The sequence below is a fragment of the Jatropha curcas genome, chromosome 9 (genome assembly GCF_041381405.1).
Source record: "Jatropha curcas cultivar XTBG-Jc1 chromosome 9, XTBG_Jcur_1.0, whole genome shotgun sequence".
NCBI classification, from domain to species: Eukaryota; Viridiplantae; Streptophyta; class Magnoliopsida; order Malpighiales; family Euphorbiaceae; genus Jatropha; species Jatropha curcas.
This window is the reverse complement of record NC_143159.1, coordinates 11,476,755-11,495,366: the sequence shown is the minus strand read 5'-3', so window position 1 is coordinate 11,495,366 and position 18,612 is coordinate 11,476,755. Positions and strand designations below refer to the sequence as shown.

At 33.3% G+C, this 18,612-nt stretch overlaps 1 protein-coding gene, 1 long non-coding RNA gene and 1 pseudogene across 2 annotated transcripts; 1 reads left to right on the top strand and 2 right to left on the bottom strand.

Annotated features, from left to right (window-relative positions):
* The first annotated feature begins 1,574 nt into the window (after positions 1-1,574).
* LOC149493632 (uncharacterized) lies at positions 1,575-3,608 on the top strand. Its single transcript, XM_089726293.1, has 6 exons — positions 1,575-1,593; positions 2,146-2,302; positions 2,392-2,443; positions 2,527-2,600; positions 2,805-2,906; positions 3,389-3,608. Exons 1-6 carry the CDS (start codon positions 1,575-1,577, stop codon positions 3,606-3,608), a joined length of 624 nt encoding a protein of 207 aa, XP_089582419.1.
* A 2,605-nt stretch (positions 3,609-6,213) lies between these two features.
* LOC149493631 (uncharacterized) lies at positions 6,214-8,032 on the bottom strand (annotated as a pseudogene).
* A 5,585-nt stretch (positions 8,033-13,617) lies between these two features.
* On the bottom strand, positions 13,618-16,449 carry LOC149493630 (uncharacterized). Its single transcript, XR_016322457.1, has 2 exons — positions 15,968-16,449; positions 13,618-13,792 (listed from the first exon to the last, which is right to left on the bottom strand). It is a non-coding gene; the product is annotated as an uncharacterized LOC149493630 (long non-coding RNA).
* Positions 16,450-18,612: the final 2,163 nt, after the last annotated feature.

Here is an 18,612-nt window from a genome sequence, read left to right as displayed (position 1 = left end):
GTTTTCAACAAGATTCTGAAATACCGGAAAAATTGAAGACACGTCAGATTTTCCTTTCAAAGGAAATAACCACACAAATTTGGTAAAATGATCGACAAAAATGATATAATACCGAAATTCATCAATAGAAGTGACCGATGACGATCCCCAAACATCACTATAGATTAACTCCAATGGAGCAGAGCTTGTCATAGTGGACTCAAAAAATGGAGACTTGTGCATTTTGTTGCACTTACATGAATCACAAAAGAAATTATTGTTTGAAACTGATAAATCAAATGACTGCAAAATAAGACGCAATATAGGTGTTGAAGGGTGGCCTAGCCTAGCCGACGATGCCATAGGGGCTGTGAAGAAGCAATAATATGATTAATGTTCAAAGAAGAACCTTTTGACAGATTGGCGGCAATTCATAAATGCCATTAGTGGGCTTCCCTTCCGCTAGCAGCAGCCCCGTGCTCAAATCCTTCACAGTAAACAGAAAGGGATTAAATGTCACCTCAACATTATTATCAGTGCACAATTTATAAACAGAAATAAGATTCTTGTCAAGAGCAGGAACACATAAAACATTCTTTAAACTCAAAGGCTTGGCGGCATAATTTAAGGTAACAGTCCTTGTATGAGAAATTGGATAGGATTTACCATCACCAAGGAAAACATTATCACTGCCTTCATAATCTGAATGAATAGCCAGATTCTTTAAATCTTCTACCACATGCTGATTTGCACCTGAATCGACAACCCAACGAGGATCATTTGTCTGCCGATTGCTAGTAACACAATTAACTTGAGCTTGAGTCTTTGAACCAGCAGCAGTGGAGTTTTCATTAAACAGCCATGGGAGCAATTTCTTGAGTTTAAAACATTGTTTGGTGACATGCCCAGGCCTGTCACAAAATTGACATTTAACCCTATTTTTGTAGGTCGAGGAAGTAGGAGTACCTGAAAAATTTCCAGAATTAACAAAAGCGGAAGATTGAGGAGCAGCAGTTGACGATCCAGCTTTGTTTTTCGCAGTATAGTTCACCGTTGTGGGAGTAACAACCAAATTCGACCCACGATTCAATTGACTCTCAAAGTCAGTCAATTTATCATGAAGATCGTCAAAAGAAATCTCAGAGTCACGTGCTCGAATGGCAGCCGAAACCTCCTTATATTCAGTAGGTAGACCATGAAGAACATGGAGAACAGTTTCATTCATCGTAATAACAACACAAACAGCAGCAAGTGTAGTGGTGATCGATTTAATTTTCTGGAGAAACTCAGTAACTGATGAGATCCCTTTCTTAGCTGTAAATAGAGACTCTCTCAAGCTCATAATGCGAGCTTGAGATGGCTTAGCATAGGTTTTCTCCAGAGTAACCCAAACATCGTGAGAAGTTTTCTCATCAACAACATAAGAGACAACATCGGGAGAAAGAGAAGCGATCATAGCGCTTCGAAGGAGCTAATCTTGACGAAACAGATAGGAACTGGTTGTCAGATTATTAGCAATAGGGTTCTCAACAAACTTAAGAAAATCATAACCAACCAATAGAGAGTACCACTGAGTATGCCACGATTGGTAGTTTATGGCAGTCAGTTTAAGAGGTGCTTGAGCGAAGGCATTAATGGAAACTAATTGAGTTTCAGAGGGGTTTAGGGTTGGCATTTGAAGAACGGTAGGAGTGGTGGAACTGGTTTCTTCCAGAGGATTAGTCATTGAAAAGGAATAGAAGAATCACAGATAGGATCGAAAAAAAAATGATGTTTGAGCAAAAGGCTCTGATACCATAAAACGATTAGAGGAAGTGATAATCTATTCACATACAAGTGTAATTTAAATACATAATTACAGACTCTTCTAATCCTTGTTTCAAGGAACTTGTATATATCTAAATATAACAGAATAGAATTTGAATAAGTCTTTATAACAACTACGTTGTTATCTTATCTAATAGTTATATCGTGTAATATTTTATAAATATTTTGTGTACTAATGCTGATAGATAAATATGCAGATTAGTTTTTAATAGTTTCAAATTTATAACCTTAATCTTTAGGCAGTGATGACGTGGACACGACCTCACTCGCTATATCGTTTCTTCTTTCCACTCCATCTTGAGTCTTGACTAATACTCTCTCTGCTCTGCACTCTCTTAGAATATTCGCAGAAAACCTTTGCCATAGTAGAACTGGCGATTCCATTAGCAATTGGGCTAAGAACTCTCTTTTTAATTTTATGTTGCGTAATGTTCGCCACTCTCATTTACACCATTTCCATAGATGGCCTTCCCTTTCGCAAAGACATTCTCACACCGTAAATATCCTCTTCTCTCTCTCTCTCTCTCTCTCTCTCTCTCTCTCTCGCCGATTTTTGTTAACGTTCTATTATGTTTTGCTTTTCAGGTGGATGTCATCAACTTTAGTTGATTTCTACATCAACGTCGTCCCATTAGCAGTACCTCAAACTCAAACTCAGCTTTTAATTACTTTTTATTTATTCTTTTGGTTTGATTGAACTTATATTGTCAATTTTATCAGGCTTGGACTTTTTACAAGGAATCGAACTGTGTTAGTGCAATTATTTGGATAATTCTTCTAGTTTGCTTTGGCAGGTGTGTTTCTTTCATGGTTGTGCTTTCGTTTATCTCCTAATAATTCTTTAGTTTACTATGTAGTTATGAACCTAAAATGATATAATAATTGATATCATGTGCCACTTAATTTTTAGTAATTTTTTAATGGTATTTTGCCACTTTTTGTAATTCAAATTTTTTTTATTTTTTATTTTTATCTTTTTTCTTATCAATTGCTGACAGCATTACGACTTGTTTCTACATTTTCATTCAATTCCTCAAGTTGTCGCCTCAAGAATCTTTACAAGACCCAATGTACCATGTTCTACTGCATCACGCTAAAAAGTATGTATCCAGAACTTCAAGTATTTCTTTATTGCACTTATGGCTGGAACAAATTGTTACACTGGAAAAATCAATAAATTTCTTTATTGCACTTATAACTGGAACAAATTATTACACCGGAAAAATCAATAAGCTTGTAGGCTGTACTCACTTTGGAATTTTTATAGCTTTCTTTTCCCTTTGCCGTTCCTTTGTCCCACTAGTGGAGGCTTGGAGATTTCATAGTTTCATGTATGTGAGAAATATATATGTGTTGTGTCTATGTTGTTAAGCAGCAGTAACCCCCTATCAAATTGCTTTTGCATATCTTAATTTCCCAAATTTCATATTTAAATACAATTCAGTTAAGCATTAACCTCAGTGTTGTTGGAATTAGCCACATGGACCTTTCGTCAGTCCACTCATGCTGTTTTCCTATATATCACACTCCTTTGTCGATCCCTTTCTCTAACCCCACTCATGCCTGAGAATCCCACTTTTAGGGATGCGGAGGAATACAAGAGGAAGGCATCCCCTATTGTGGCTGCAAGAATTTGTTTTAGTATTTTGGGTTGTTTGATGCTAGGAACTTTGATCTACACTCTTGTAACTGATGGTTCTCCTTTTCTCAAAGAACTTTTTATTGTTCTTAAGACCAACAATACTACACCACTTCTACCCACCCTAAGTCGTCCCCCAAATTTCAATCCCAATAATCGATGACAATTTAATGGACAAAACAATGGCTTTCATCTTCAAGGACCCTGTCAAATTTGTGGCCTTAATAATCATACTGTAGATCATTTTTGTCATAGATACAACTCAAACTATTTTTGACCTCGTCCAGATTTTTATCTGCAAGCAAACTACCATTCATATGGGCAATCTACAACTCCTATGAATTCTTTTATGCCAAAAACTTCACCTATTTCCTGGTTCCTAGACACTGCAGCTAATTATCATGACATACCTATTCTATCTGCTTTAAGTACTACAGAAGAATATAAAGGGACTGATCAACTTCATGTAGGTAATGGAAAGGGCATTCCAATAACTCACATTGGTATAGCATCTATGTCTTCTGCTTCGGATTCTTTAAAGCTCAACAATGTTTTTCGTATTCCATTTATTATTAAAAATTTATTGTCCGTTTAAAAATTCACTATTGATAATTCCTACTTTTTTGAATTTTAGCCATCTTATTTTCTTGTCAAGGATGAAGTTACCATGAAGGTTCTACTTTAGGGACCCAGTGAAAATGGTGCGTATAAATTGTTCAATCCAATAAAGCAAGCATGTGTTGTAGATCGGTTAACCATGGATGAATGGCATGCACGCCTAGGTCATCCTAATCATAAGACTATTTCCAAAATTGTTAATAATTTTCAACTCACTGTGAGATCATCTCCCATATAACCGTGTTCTGCGTCTCTATTAGGCAAATTATCAAAAATTCCTTTAGCTTTTGTTCCTCATAAAAGTCGCTCTCCTTTTGAGCTTGTGTATGCTGATATTTGGGGTCCAGCTCCGTTGTTATCATGTCTAGGTCATTGTTACCTGTTACTTATTGTCGATGATTTTACTCGTTATTATTGGGTTTTTCTTATGAAAAATAAAAGTGAGGTATTTCAGTTGTTTATTAATTTTGAAAAATATGTTGATTGTCTATTTAATTCCAAGATTAAATCCTTTCATTTTGATTGGGGTGGTGAATTTCAAAAAATCCATAAACATTTTCAAGCTTCTAGCATTCAACATTGAATAACCTGTCCTTACACACATGAACAGAATGGCACCACAGAAAGGAAAATTTGACATTTAGTTGACATTGGTCTAACTCTACAATCATATGCTTCCATTCCATTTCAATATTGGAACTATGCTTTTGAGACTAGTGCACAATTAATCAATATTATGCCTTCTAAAGTTAATAATCAACAATCACCCTATTCTCTTTTATTTCATAAAGCACCTAATTACTTGGAATTGAAGCCTTTTGGTTGCACTATTTTTCCTTTACTTTGTCCTTATAACAAAAATAAATTCAATATTTAGAACTTAGCCTTGTGTTTATCTAGGCTAAAGTCCTAATCATGTAGCCTATCGTTGTCTTGATCCAAGCTGTGGTCATATTTACTGAGATCGTCATGCTAAATTTAATAATAATAAATTTTTATTTCATAAAGTCAAATATGTGCATCAATCCACTCATGCAACCAGCGCCACACCATGACTTACTATTTTTGGATTGCACACTATATCCGGTGTTCCTGTTGTGGCACCAAGTACATTTTTAACGTCTCAAAATATTGATAATACTTCTGATTCTTCTCCACCTATTTTAAATTCGAATTTTACTGACTCCATTTCTTCTCCTCTAATGAATTCTACCCTATCTCTTCCTAATCCTACTATATCTCTGCTAATTTCCTCTCCCATAAATTTTCCTACGCTAGATCTTCCACAATTATCTCCATTAGTTGTATCAATTCCAAACCAACAACCACCGTCTTCTGCGATTTTTTCTCCTCCAAATCACCCACAAATCACTCCCTTTTTATTTCAGAAAATCTCAATACCCAGCCTTCTAATTGTACCCATCCTATGAAACTTAGACCATCAACCATGCACAAACACCAAGCCAACTTAGTTGTTCATAAAACTAATTTTCTCAAGTTGAACCCTCCACCTACAGCCAAGCTCAATCCTTCCCGCAATGGCCTGATGCTATGTCCAAAAATTTGATGCCCTTCTCCAAAATCACACATGGAGTTTGTTCCCCAAACTTGCAGATACAAATATTGTTGGAAATAAGTGGATTTTTCGCATCAAAAGGCACTCTGATGGCAGTATAGACTGATACAAGGCCTGTCTCGTAGCCAAAGGATTCACTCAACAAGATGGTCTCGATTATGTAGAGACCTTTAGTCTGGTTGTCAAGATGACTACTATTTGCACTGTGTTGTCCTTGTCCGTGATTCGTAATTGGCCGACAAGACAACTTTAATACGTTTCTTCATGGTTATTTGGAGCATGAATATATATGGCACAATTGCAAGGTTTTGTTGATTCTGTTCATCCAGGTTATGTATGTAAGTTGAATAAATCCCTCTATGGCCTTAAATAGGCAACAAGGGCACGGTTCCATCGCTTGGCTACTTTTCTTCTTAGTCTTGGCTTTACGTCCTCCAAAGCTGATTCCTGTAGTAAAGGTACATATTTAAATGAAAAGTTACCTTCTGAAATCTCTTTCTCTGTAGAAATTCCTTGGGATTCTATGTCATCATCTGTGGCTTGCTGACTTTTCTTATTTCCACAGTTGGAACTTGCTAAATTTGCCTTTTGCCACTTCTTCAAGACTCTTTTCCTCTACAACCTCCTCTTCTGAGTTTGAGTCAAAGGCTTTGGAAACTTCAGATGTCGTACCACCATCCACTTCTTACTTGGTTTAAAAGGTGGAGCAACAACAAATCTTGATTGGTTCCTTTGAAACTTTGGCTCAGATCTAATCACTTTTATTTTCTTAAGACAGCTGTCAACAGATGGACCAGCTCCCCTTGAAAACTTCTGCTACCAATATTACTGTGGCTTATTATGTGTCTTTGAGGACTTCTAATGAACTTGTAGTTTCTACAACTGATCAATGATACTCCTCAGATCTACTTCCACAGCATTGATGGATGTCACAGGTGGAAAAGGATCTTCATCAATCAGCTTCTACTCTTTGTCAAGGAACCTCAAGATTTCTCTGTTAATGTGGTCCTATAAAGCATTCTTGAAACTCCAGCAGCTATTAGTATTATGGTTCCAAGAATCATGGTACTTACAATATTGCTTTCCCTTCATCTCCTCTTTCATCGGTAGCTTATGACCAGGTGGGAGAGATATAAACTTTTTCTTTTGCAAGAAATCAAGGATCTCCTCAGTCTTAGACACATCAAAGGTAAATTGAGTCTCTAAACTGGATTTCCTCTTCTGAGTTCACAAAGTCAGCCACAGCCATTTCCTGATGAGGCTCCTAATAATAAGTTCCTATTGAGCTTCTCTTCCTCAGTGATTCTTCTTTTAATAGCTATTTGTATCCTGCTACCTTAGCCGCCAACTCGTAGAAATCTCTAAACTCCATCCCTTGGAATTTCTTCTTCAACTTGAAGTCCAAGCCTCTCTAAGCCATCTTGACAAACTTATGTTCAGGTAAGAACACCTTACACATGTTCCTCAGCTTCTTAAACCATGCAATAAATGAGTCAACCATCTCTCCACTTCTTTGTGTCAATCTGGATAACTCGGCCACACAAACCTCTGGCTCAACTCCAAAGAACTGGGTATGGAAGAGACGCTCTATCTCATACCATGATTTGACTGAATTCCTTAGAAGTGTTGAATACTAAGTGAAAGCTATACCTATCAAAAAAGTTAGGAAACAGTCACAACTTATAGTTAGCAAACTTCTCCAAATTAGTGAGTTCGCCATATTGGATGGTGAATCTGGCTATATGCTCCATGGTCAATTTTCCATCTTTTCCAGAGAACAATGTGAAGTCTGGAATTTTGTACCCCTTTGGATACGGGTTCTCTCTGTCGATGGTTTCTGAATAAGGCTTCACAGACTCTAGGCAGCCAACTTGTCTAAGGCTAGCCCCATACAGTTCCTGCACAACATCCCTCAAAACATCTATGGTGACTTGGGGAATTTGAGGAACAGGATTAGTTATCACTTGAGAAACTATAACGGCACCAGTGTATGTATTCTGGGGAGTTGCATTGAAGGTAATCCCTTTAGTTCCTTGGCTTCCTCCTACGCCTATCAGCGATTGAGGAGCATGAGAAGCCTCAGCCTCATAGACACCTGGGTGAGTCATAAGACTAGTGGTGTAACACCCGCCACCCAATCCCGAGAGACTCGACGGCGGATGCCACATTCGGTGCCGGAGACACCGTTTTAACTTAACATATAAATCATAAAACTAAAATTTTACATTAGAAGTAATTGGGTATTCACAAGTTTCATAAGTATATTATTTTTTTTTTATAATAGAAATGTCATTTCATTTTCTTATCTTTTTTTTTAATATATATACATTGGGAACAATCCTACAAAAATACTGTAAGAATATCCCTTTAAAAACTGAGCTCGCCAAACATGTGAATACAAAATACTCCCAATCAAACTCCAAATGTCCAACATCTCCAAATAATTATTATAACACAACAACACTTTTATGTTTTCATAACTAAATAAATCCTCAATAGTATTTTCGATTCATCAATTACTTGCATTCATTATAGATATCAAGTCTTAATGAAGTAATCATATCAACTGACTTAAAATATTTCATATTCACTCATTTAATAAATCCTATGCTTATCTCCAAATATATAAACCAAAATAATTTATTATTACATATAATTCAAATAACATAATCTCCAAAAAATGTAATAATTATACATGCCATAATTCTTAAGTACATAAATCTCAATCGACTACTACCAAATTAATGACTTCTGCTTTGATAAGATGCTTCTACTCTTCAAGTAGCATCCACATCTTCAACCTACGCGTGATGAAAATCGACGCGCTGAGTATAAAACTCAATGGTGCTCATAATTCACATACTTACCAAAATTGCGATGGCAACTTACTTAAAACACAAATTTCGTAAAATCATTTATAATCATAAAATCTCAAATATTAACATGCATTTACATTTATAGCAAAAGAAATATCAAATAAACTATGAATTAACAACATGAAGAATTTAATTCTTTCAACTCATAAATTCATTACTTGCACATTTATTATACCAATACATATACTATTTATTTTTAAAACCTTGTACCGGAATATCATGCTTTGAAAATTCATTTGATAACATAATCATTAATTTCCAAAGTAAAGTTTACTAAAATAATATGATCTCATTCGTTTAATTCAACTACTTTGAAAACAATAAGACGATTATAAATACAACTATGTCTTCATTCTTTTATAGCAACAATAAAATGTTATTTTTCGTTAAGGCTCATATTCATGCAGAATGAACATAAGCAGATTTGATCATGGCCTATGTTAGCGCCACCCCCATCACATACTCGTGGCCTATGAAAGCACCACCCCCATCACACAATCGTGGCCTATGAAAGCACCACCGTGGCCTATGAAAGCACCACCCCCATCACACAAATAAGCGCGTCCGCCTATTTATAAGGGCTGATAACCCTAGCATATGATCATAGCTTCACAATAACAAAATCAATCTCATCATACCACGTTTCAATCATGCATAGTAGAGCCCAAATCAAAATCATTCTTGCACAAAAGCAATAATTCTTAATCAAAAACACTTCATTACTTAATACCCATCACTTCAAAATTTCTCAACTTACAACTTACACAAATTACCACATTCTTTTTAAGATAGTATATATATACAAAGCACTTACACCTTAAATACCCATTTCTTTGTTAAAACTCTAAACATATAAAAGTTATCAAATAATCATACTTATGTCATATATATAATAATTATGTAAGCTTTACTACACTAAGGTGGTACCAAGGGGAGGAATTTCCTTCTCCAATCACGCATGCTAACATAACTCTTATGCACAAAAGTATCCATTTCAACCCTCATCATGCATTATCTAAATCAATTCCACACCTTTCCAATTTATATCCATTTAATGATATCCACAACAACCCTTCTCACACTTATGTTTTATTTTTGTCAAATAAATTCTAAAACATACAAATAATCAAGAGCACTTCATCACACATGATTTATACATACTTTTATCCAAATAACCCTTTGATTTAGGACATAGAAAATTTCCAGCATTAATATCACCTTGAAGAAAAACAAAGAGAAGAAGAAGAAGAAGGAGATAGCCAACGCCAAAGAGAAGAAGGAGAGAAAGTGGTTGCTCAAATTATTGAGCACAAGGGTATTTTAGTCTTTTCTCAACATTGGATGGCTAGGATTGAGTCAATCTAATCTAATGGCTACAAATATTCTCCCAATTAAATTCCTTCAAAATATTATTTAACACAATAAAATCCTCAACTTTACTCCATAAAAATAATTCATCTAATTTCCTTAATTAATATAACACCATTTCAAATTTACTCCATACAAATATTGCCTCTAATTTTCCTTACTTAATATCACACCTTAATTAACTATTCACAAATTTTCTAAATTCTCTAAAAATATTTATTACTTACTTTCTACCCATAAAAATAATGTATACATACTCCAAAAATATTATAGAAAATATTAAACATACATAGTAATTTTTCTGGACCAAAATAATATTTATTCCCGGACCGATGATACTATTCACAGACCGGTAACTTACTATTTTAGACACAGAAAAATGGGGCGTTACAGTTCTACCCCCCTTAAAGAATTTCGTCCTCGAAATTCACTTGAATTAAATAATTACAAATCTCATAATATTTTTCCGACTTCATTTATTCTTCCTTAATCTGCTAGCACTTTAATCTCATAATTATAACATAAACTTCTCTTGCATATGAACCGTTTAGATCTGTACTATCCTCTTTAATTCTCTTACAAGAAAACTCCATAAACATCTCTTATTCTATCTAACACTCAATCCAATGACCTATATAACTCCCATACCAAACATTTCATCATATAAGATACATATCAAGGTATATCATTAAATATCATATTCGAAGATTTGCATCAAGTCAATTCTCATAAAGCATGATGAGATTATATGAACATATACTGAGATCATATAGCTTATTCTCATAACAGTATTCTCCTGAGATCATATAGCTTATTATTATAACAGTGTTAATAACTTAATTGCTGCATGATACTTAATCTCAAACACTGTCATGCATATATACATCATGCATACTTGCAAGTTCAACTCAAGAGAAAAAAATAATAATAATAATAATACCAAAGTTCCAAATCTCAATACATAAAAATATTTATACACCATCACAAAGTTATGCAAACCATGCAATGTGCCAGATAGACTATCCCAACTTAACCATTTATCCATAACGATTTGGTAGTTCCATCCAAATAGAATTCACTAAGTCATAGCAATTCCACCCTTTTTTTTTTAATCATAGATATCTCACAAAAATCCATAAATCATCCATGACTTGTACATACTTCTATTAACTATTAACCAATCTTTTCTATCGTCACAATGATCACTTATAAACTCTTACTCATTTTGGCTTCGAATTTATTCTCATATAAGCATAGTGAGATCAACACGAACCACAAATTTTTTTTTTTTTTATATATATGTTCATGAAATCTCAAAAATATAGAAATTCTTACTTCTATACTCTGATGTATCATTCCTTCTATTTCCATCAACTCTGAATAACCAATGATTCCTAATTTGTCAAAAAAAACTCTACATATTGACTCTCATTCCATTTAAATTATACTAATTCATACTCGTTCGCATTTCTGTAATTGATTCTTTTCTTAATATTCATACAATAACATGACTATATCCATTCGTACTTATTTAATTCATTGGTATAACATCAATTTACTAGTTGGACAACTATTCCGCCATGTCCGATGTCATTCATCAACTCACTTAACCATCATGGTCCGATATTTATATAATATAATTATCTTGATTTCTTTATAGAAGTTATTTACTTTTTCTCGGAGCATAGAATCTCTCATTTAAACAACAGTCCTTATTTATAACATCCAAATACTTTAAACATCAAAAGACTAAATCTTGTTGAATGGAATTCATACTTATACCATATCAAACCATAAGGTGCCACAATTCATACAAGATCCACTACTAGGCACATAAAGATTAAAGTAATTTATTTCTTACCAAAAAGCACAATTCACTTTTCTTCTAACCATAGTAATTCATATTATTCCTGATGTTCATACATCTGAAAAATAGCTGATGAATACCACAATATACTTTACTCCACCAAGTAGTAATTATTTTTCATAAATAAAAATCACTTCTGATAATGGCTTTAAATAATGTTTCATTCACCAATAGTATTTCTTATGAAAAAAAATACTTATCACCCCTTATTATAGCAAATCACCTCAAGTCATTCATCATTTAAACCTTATAAATATCATTTATGTAAATACACCAATTAATATACATATTCTTTCCAGAAAAAAAAAATTATCTATCTCAATAGTCATAATAACTTCTACTAACCAAAATCATGTAAACTTCATCAATTGCATATATTAAAATCGATACTCTAAGTAGATTCTATTGTCCTTAAATCCAAATCATTTACTTCTCTTATTAGATCATACTAGCAACTCATTCACAACATACGCCTTCCTTAGGCACATATACATACATTCATGCATTTTATGAATGCATTTCACATTCAACAAATATTTAACTTCAACTTAATATTTATAATCTTAACAGGCATAACTTAATATATCTTCTTGTGCACACAACCATACAAGTTCACACTTCATCTTACATACTTATATTATATATAAATGTTATTTTCATGTTTAATTCGTAAACCAATATACTTCATAGCCCATGAATCTGTATAAGTGAATTCATTTTCATTTATAAAATAATCTTTTCATTTATCAAAACTTTATAAAACCGCACTTGAAAATTTACTTAAATTAAATTTTTTTTTTTATATCCACAGTATTCAATAGAAGGGAAAAATCCTCATAACAAAATCATTTACATAAGCACCATTATAAAAAAAACATGCTTCTTATGGATTCAAAATTGACAAACCTTTTCACAAGTCACTCATGCTATCAATAGCATGGATACAAATCAATTTCGAAATTAAAATTCATATCTTCACAAGTCAAATCTCAAATATACTTCTAACACTTGGAACTCATATCAATTCAAGAAAAAGAACATCAATCCTTAACGCCTTAATACTATCTTATCTCCAATAACCACCACATCGAATCTCTATCCCTTATTCTCTAAGAATTCCTCCAAGAATCATTCATTCACATGGTCCAGAAGGATATAACCATTAATCATCAGTAGGAACCTCAATAACATACTCCGCTTACCACAACACCATTCTCCAATAGCTGGTTGTTTCCAATTCAAACCAATATGGCATGTATTTAACTTAAATTACTCATACTCTCACTTCAACATAGATAAATTCCTACACAATACACATAGTCCTAGAATCGCCTAAACCTATGCTCTGATACCACTAAATGTAACACCCGCCACCCAATCCCGAGAGACTCGACGGCGGATGCCACATTCGGTGCCGGAGACACCGTCTTAACTTAACATATAAATCATAAAACTAAAATTTTACATTAGAAGTAATTGGGTATTCACAAGTTTCATAAGTATATTATTTTTTTTTTATAATAGAAATGTCATTTCATTTTCTTATCTTTTTTTTTTAATATATATACATTGGGAACAATCCTACAAAAATACTGTAAGAATATCCCTTTAAAAACTGAGCTCGCCAAACATGTGAATACAAAATACTCCCAATCAAACTCCAAATGTCCAACATCTCCAAATAATTATTATAACACAACAACACTTTTATGTTTTCATAACTAAATAAATCCTCAATAGTATTTTCGATTCATCAATTACTTGCATTCATTATAGATATCAAGTCTTAATGAAGTAATCATATCAACTGACTTAAAATATTTCATATTCACTCATTTAATAAATCCTATGCTTATCTCCAAATATATAAACCAAAATAATTTATTATTACATATAATTCAAATAACATAATCTCCAAAAAATGTAATAATTATACATGCCATAATTCTTAAGTACATAAATCTCAATCGACTACTACCAAATTAGTGACTTCTGCTTTGATAAGATGCTTCTACTCTTCAAGTAGCATCCACATCTTCAACCTACGCGTGATGAAAATCGACGCGCTGAGTATAAAACTCAATGGTGCTCATAATTCACATACTTACCAAAATTGCGATGGCAACTTACTTAAAACACAAATTTCGTAAAATCATTTATAATCATAAAATCTCAAATATTAACATGCATTTACATTTATAGCAAAAGAAATATCAAATAAACTATGAATTAACAACATGAAGAATTTAATTCTTTCAACTCATAAATTCATTACTTGCACATTTATTATACCAATACATATACTATTTATTTTTAAAACCTTGTACCGGAATATCATGCTTTGAAAATTCATTTGATAACATAATCATTAATTTCCAAAGTAAAGTTTACTAAAATAATATGATCTCATTCGTTTAATTCAACTACTTTGAAAACAATAAGACGATTATAAATACAACTATGTCTTCATTCTTTTATAGCAACAATAAAATGTTATTTTTCGTTAAGGCTCATACTCATGCAGAATGAACATAAGCAGATTTGATCGTGGCCTATGTTAGCGCCACCCCCATCACATACTCGTGGCCTATGAAAGCACCACCCCCATCACACAATCGTGGCCTATGAAAGCACCACCGTGGCCTATGAAAGCACCACCCCCATCACACAAATAAGCGCGTCCGCCTATTTATAAGGGCTTATAACCCTAGCATATGATCATAGCTTCACAATAACAAAATCAATCTCATCATACCACGTTTCAATCATGCATAGTAGAGCCCAAATCAAAATCATTCTTGCACAAAAGCAATAATTCTTAATCAAAAACACTTCATTACTTAATACCCATCACTTCAAAATTTCTCAACTTACAACTTACACAAATTACCACATTCTTTTTAAGATATTATATATATACAAAGCACTTACACCTTAAATACCCATTTCTTTGTTAAAACTCTAAACATATAAAAGTTATCAAATAATCATACTTATGTCATATATATAATAATTATGTAAGCTTTACTACACTAAGGTGGTACCAAGGGGAGGAATTTCCTTCTCCAATCACGCATGCTAACATAACTCTTATGCACAAAAGTATCCATTTCAACCCTCATCATGCATTATCTAAATCAATTCCACACCTTTCCAATTTATATCCATTTAATGATATCCACAACAACCCTTCTCACACTTATGTTTTATTTTTGTCAAATAAATTCTAAAACATACAAATAATCAAGAGCACTTCATCACACATGATTTATACATACTTTTATCCAAATAACCCTTTGATTTAGGACATAGAAAATTTCCAGCATTAATATCACCTTGACCTTTTCTGGGTTTTTAGGACATAACTTGAGTTATAGATTTCCAAATTAAGTGAAGTTTGATTCATTAGAAAGCTAAGACAAAATTCTACAAATGTTATCAAGGGATAACAGCCCAGATCAATCTGTAATATGGTGAAAAAAGGCTAGGAACACAGACCAATAGTCTAGACCTGATTCAGCAGCACTAATTCCAATGTTTATCCAATTCCTACTTATCCAGACACTCAAATCAAACCAATCCAAAACCAGAGAAGTCTCAAGACACAGGGAAACAACTCTCATGAAGAACTCAGAATATAATCTTATCATTATAGTGGTCAAAATGGGCACTCAATTCAGTGATGCATGTAGCCCGTCATAACAGAGTCAGTTTGGGTTTTTCAGCCATAAGTTGAACTATATATATCCAAATTGGACACAAGAGGATGGGTTGGAAAGCTAAGAAGTAGACCTATAACTTTCATGAAGGACTCAGACACAAAGGAAAACTCAAAAGGATCAAAAAATAGTCCTTAATCTCACTCAATAACATTTTTCCCAATTTCAGCTTACTTAAATCATATACAAGGTAGGGATTTCTACCACATATTTCATACTCATCATACATCATCTTAAGAGCATAAACCAACAAAGAGAACAAGAAATCTTAAGGCCTTTTTCATCAATAGGTTCTGCCACTTTTGGAAGATGAAGAAGAAAATGTTTTCCTCATCAATTCTACATATAAACATGCTTAGAAATCTCCCAAGAACACATTTATACCACCAAAATTCAATAATCAAATCATTTCATATAAAATTCCCAATTTTCACAAAATAGTAGAAACTTCACAAAATCAAAAATTTAAACAAGGTAGGAGGATTTATGAACACTTACTTTAAAACAAGCCTTAGCAAGCTTAGATTAAAGCATTCTAAGCTCCAACTTTGCCTTTACTCCTTGGTAGAGGTTTCCTAAGCCTTTGGCTTTCCAAGTTTCTTGAAAATAATCACCACAAATCACTTCTCAAGCTTTAAACTCTAGGATTGATTCCTTAAATCAAGTTAAATGGGTTGAATTTGATGGATTTAGCTAAGGATGAAGTTGAAGAAAAACAAAGAGAAGAAGAAGAAGAAGGAGATAGCCAACGCCAAAGAGAAGAAGAAGGAGAGAAAGTGGTTGCTCAAATTATTGAGCACAAGGGTATTTTAGTCTTTTCTCAACATTGGATGGCTAGGATTGAGTCAATCTAATCTAATGGCTACAAATATTCTCCCAATTAAATTCCTTCAAAATATTATTTAACACAATAAAATCCTCAACTTTACTCCATAAAAATAATTCATCTAATTTCCTTAATTAATATAACACCATTTCAAATTTACTCCATACAAATATTGCCTCTAATTTTCCTTACTTAATATCACACCTTAATTAACTATTCACAAATTTTCTAAATTCTCTAAAAATATTTATTACTTACTTTCTACCCATAAAAATAATGTATACATACTCCAAAAATATTATAGAAAATATTAAACATACATAGTAATTTTTCTGGACCAAAATAATATTTATTCTCGGACCGATGATACTATTCACAGACCGGTAACTTACTATTTTAGACACAGAAAAATGGGCGTTACAAGTGGTCCCGAAAATAATGTTAGGAGTCACTGTAAGCCTGCCAGTGGGGCGACTTGTCTGGAGTGGTGCCTTTGATGGATGGTGCAACGACTCCTCTCTTAGATGTAGTGGTTAATACCTCTTTTTAGTAAGAGCATGACCATTGTCAGTGGCCCTCGAGAGACTTCAAGGCGGTTTCCCCCTGAGTTCTTTAGCACACTTGGATGAAGATACATTCTCCTCCTTAGCAGAAGACTTGCTAGTAGGAAATTGATTAATGGGCGAGTCCACAACATCAATCTTCTTTCCAATGACCTTCTCCATAAAGATATTCATGGTTTGCAGCAACTGGTCCATCATCGGACTATTATTTATCTATGCTTCTAGTATCGCCTTCACATCAGAAGAACTAAAGTTAATGACAACATCATTAGAAATAGAAGGTGTTTTAACTGAACGTTTATTGAGATCATCAGAGGTAAGTGCAACCTCTGGGGATTTTGAGCAGGAGAATTAGTTTCTCCTTCCTCATGAGGAGATGCTCCTCTTTCAGGGCTTCTAAAGCCTGCTCTCGCAAGTCCTCCATCCGAATCCAGAGACCTGGTAGCAGTTTCTTTTTCAACAACATAACGAGTTTTTCGAGTCATGATGATTTCTCTTAAAACTCAGGTGAAAGATGGAATGCACAAAAGTGGTCCCATCGAGCGTGCCACTAAAGATAGTTTGTTCTTTTTTAGAAAAGAGTAACGAATCCACTGTTGACAGCTTGGATTGAAGAATTGCGGGCGTGCTAGGTATGTGAAGTACACTAACTGAAAAATAAAGTGCAATTGATTTGACTAAGCTATGGGTTTGGATCCACGGTAAACGCTTTACCGATTGTGCAATTTAAAATAAATTTGAACAGAGAAAATTGTAAAGAGAGTTTGATTGCTTGAAATATAAATTGGTTGCTTGTATTGAAAAAAGAGCTTGTAATTACAGAAAATATAAATAAATAATGCTTAGAAAAAAATAAAGACAAGGCTTTTTTGAAATTAAACTGATTGACTCTTTGGAGAGTTTGCTTAAATTCATCGGAGAATTTGGTTGGTCCTGGGTTGCTCTTCTCTTGCTCTTTTTATAGGCTCCACAGACAGTTATCAAAAGATCCATTGATTCACGTTACCCTCATTGGCTCCTTTGGTTTCCACCTTCTGTATGTGGTGAATAACTGCCTAAGGAGTACTCTCCTTTTTTCCAACTACAGCTCTAGTCTTCTATTATCTCTTTATTTAATTAATTAATAGAAATTAATTAATCAATTAATTACCTAAAATAATATTAATCGGGCCCCAATTAAATAAAATACAAAGCCCAAATTTAAAAAATGACAAAATGGGTTCAAAAGAACTTAAAATGATTGTACAACAAGTTAAAAATGGAGAGTATTTTTGTAGATTTAGCCAATAACTTTTTTATAAATTCCCAAAATTGACACTAAACGACCACGTTTCCGTGGAAGCTTGCAAGAGGTTGCAAGCTGAAGTGCCATAATTATTATAATTGAAAAAATTCAATATAATATACGAAACTTGTGAACCATATAAAAAAAGTTACCTTTTTATGTTCATATTCACTGGAACCTATAGCATCCTATAGCTGCTAATTAACAAAAATGCATTCAATTTGACTCAAAAATAAATTTACATATGTTATCAATAGCTAACTTTTAGAAAAGAGAACATGTGTTTTTTAGCACATGAATGAGGCACTTTATCCAATCATCATATACACTTTGACACCCTAATTATTTCAAATATTTAATTCTATCTACTTCAACTGAATCTAATAAATTTTTTTAGTACCAACAAAAAAAAAAAAAAAAAAAAAAAACAATACTGTGAAATTTTTAGTCGTATTTATTTATTAATTTC

Bases quoted from the DNA above. Each gene is read 5' to 3' on its own strand.
- LOC149493632 (XM_089726293.1), top strand. The intron at 2,303-2,391 runs GTAAATATCCTC...TTTGCTTTTCAG, and splicing joins CGCAAAGACATTCTCACACC to GTGGATGTCATCAACTTTAG. The intron at 2,444-2,526 runs GTACCTCAAACT...CAATTTTATCAG, and splicing joins TCAACGTCGTCCCATTAGCA to GCTTGGACTTTTTACAAGGA.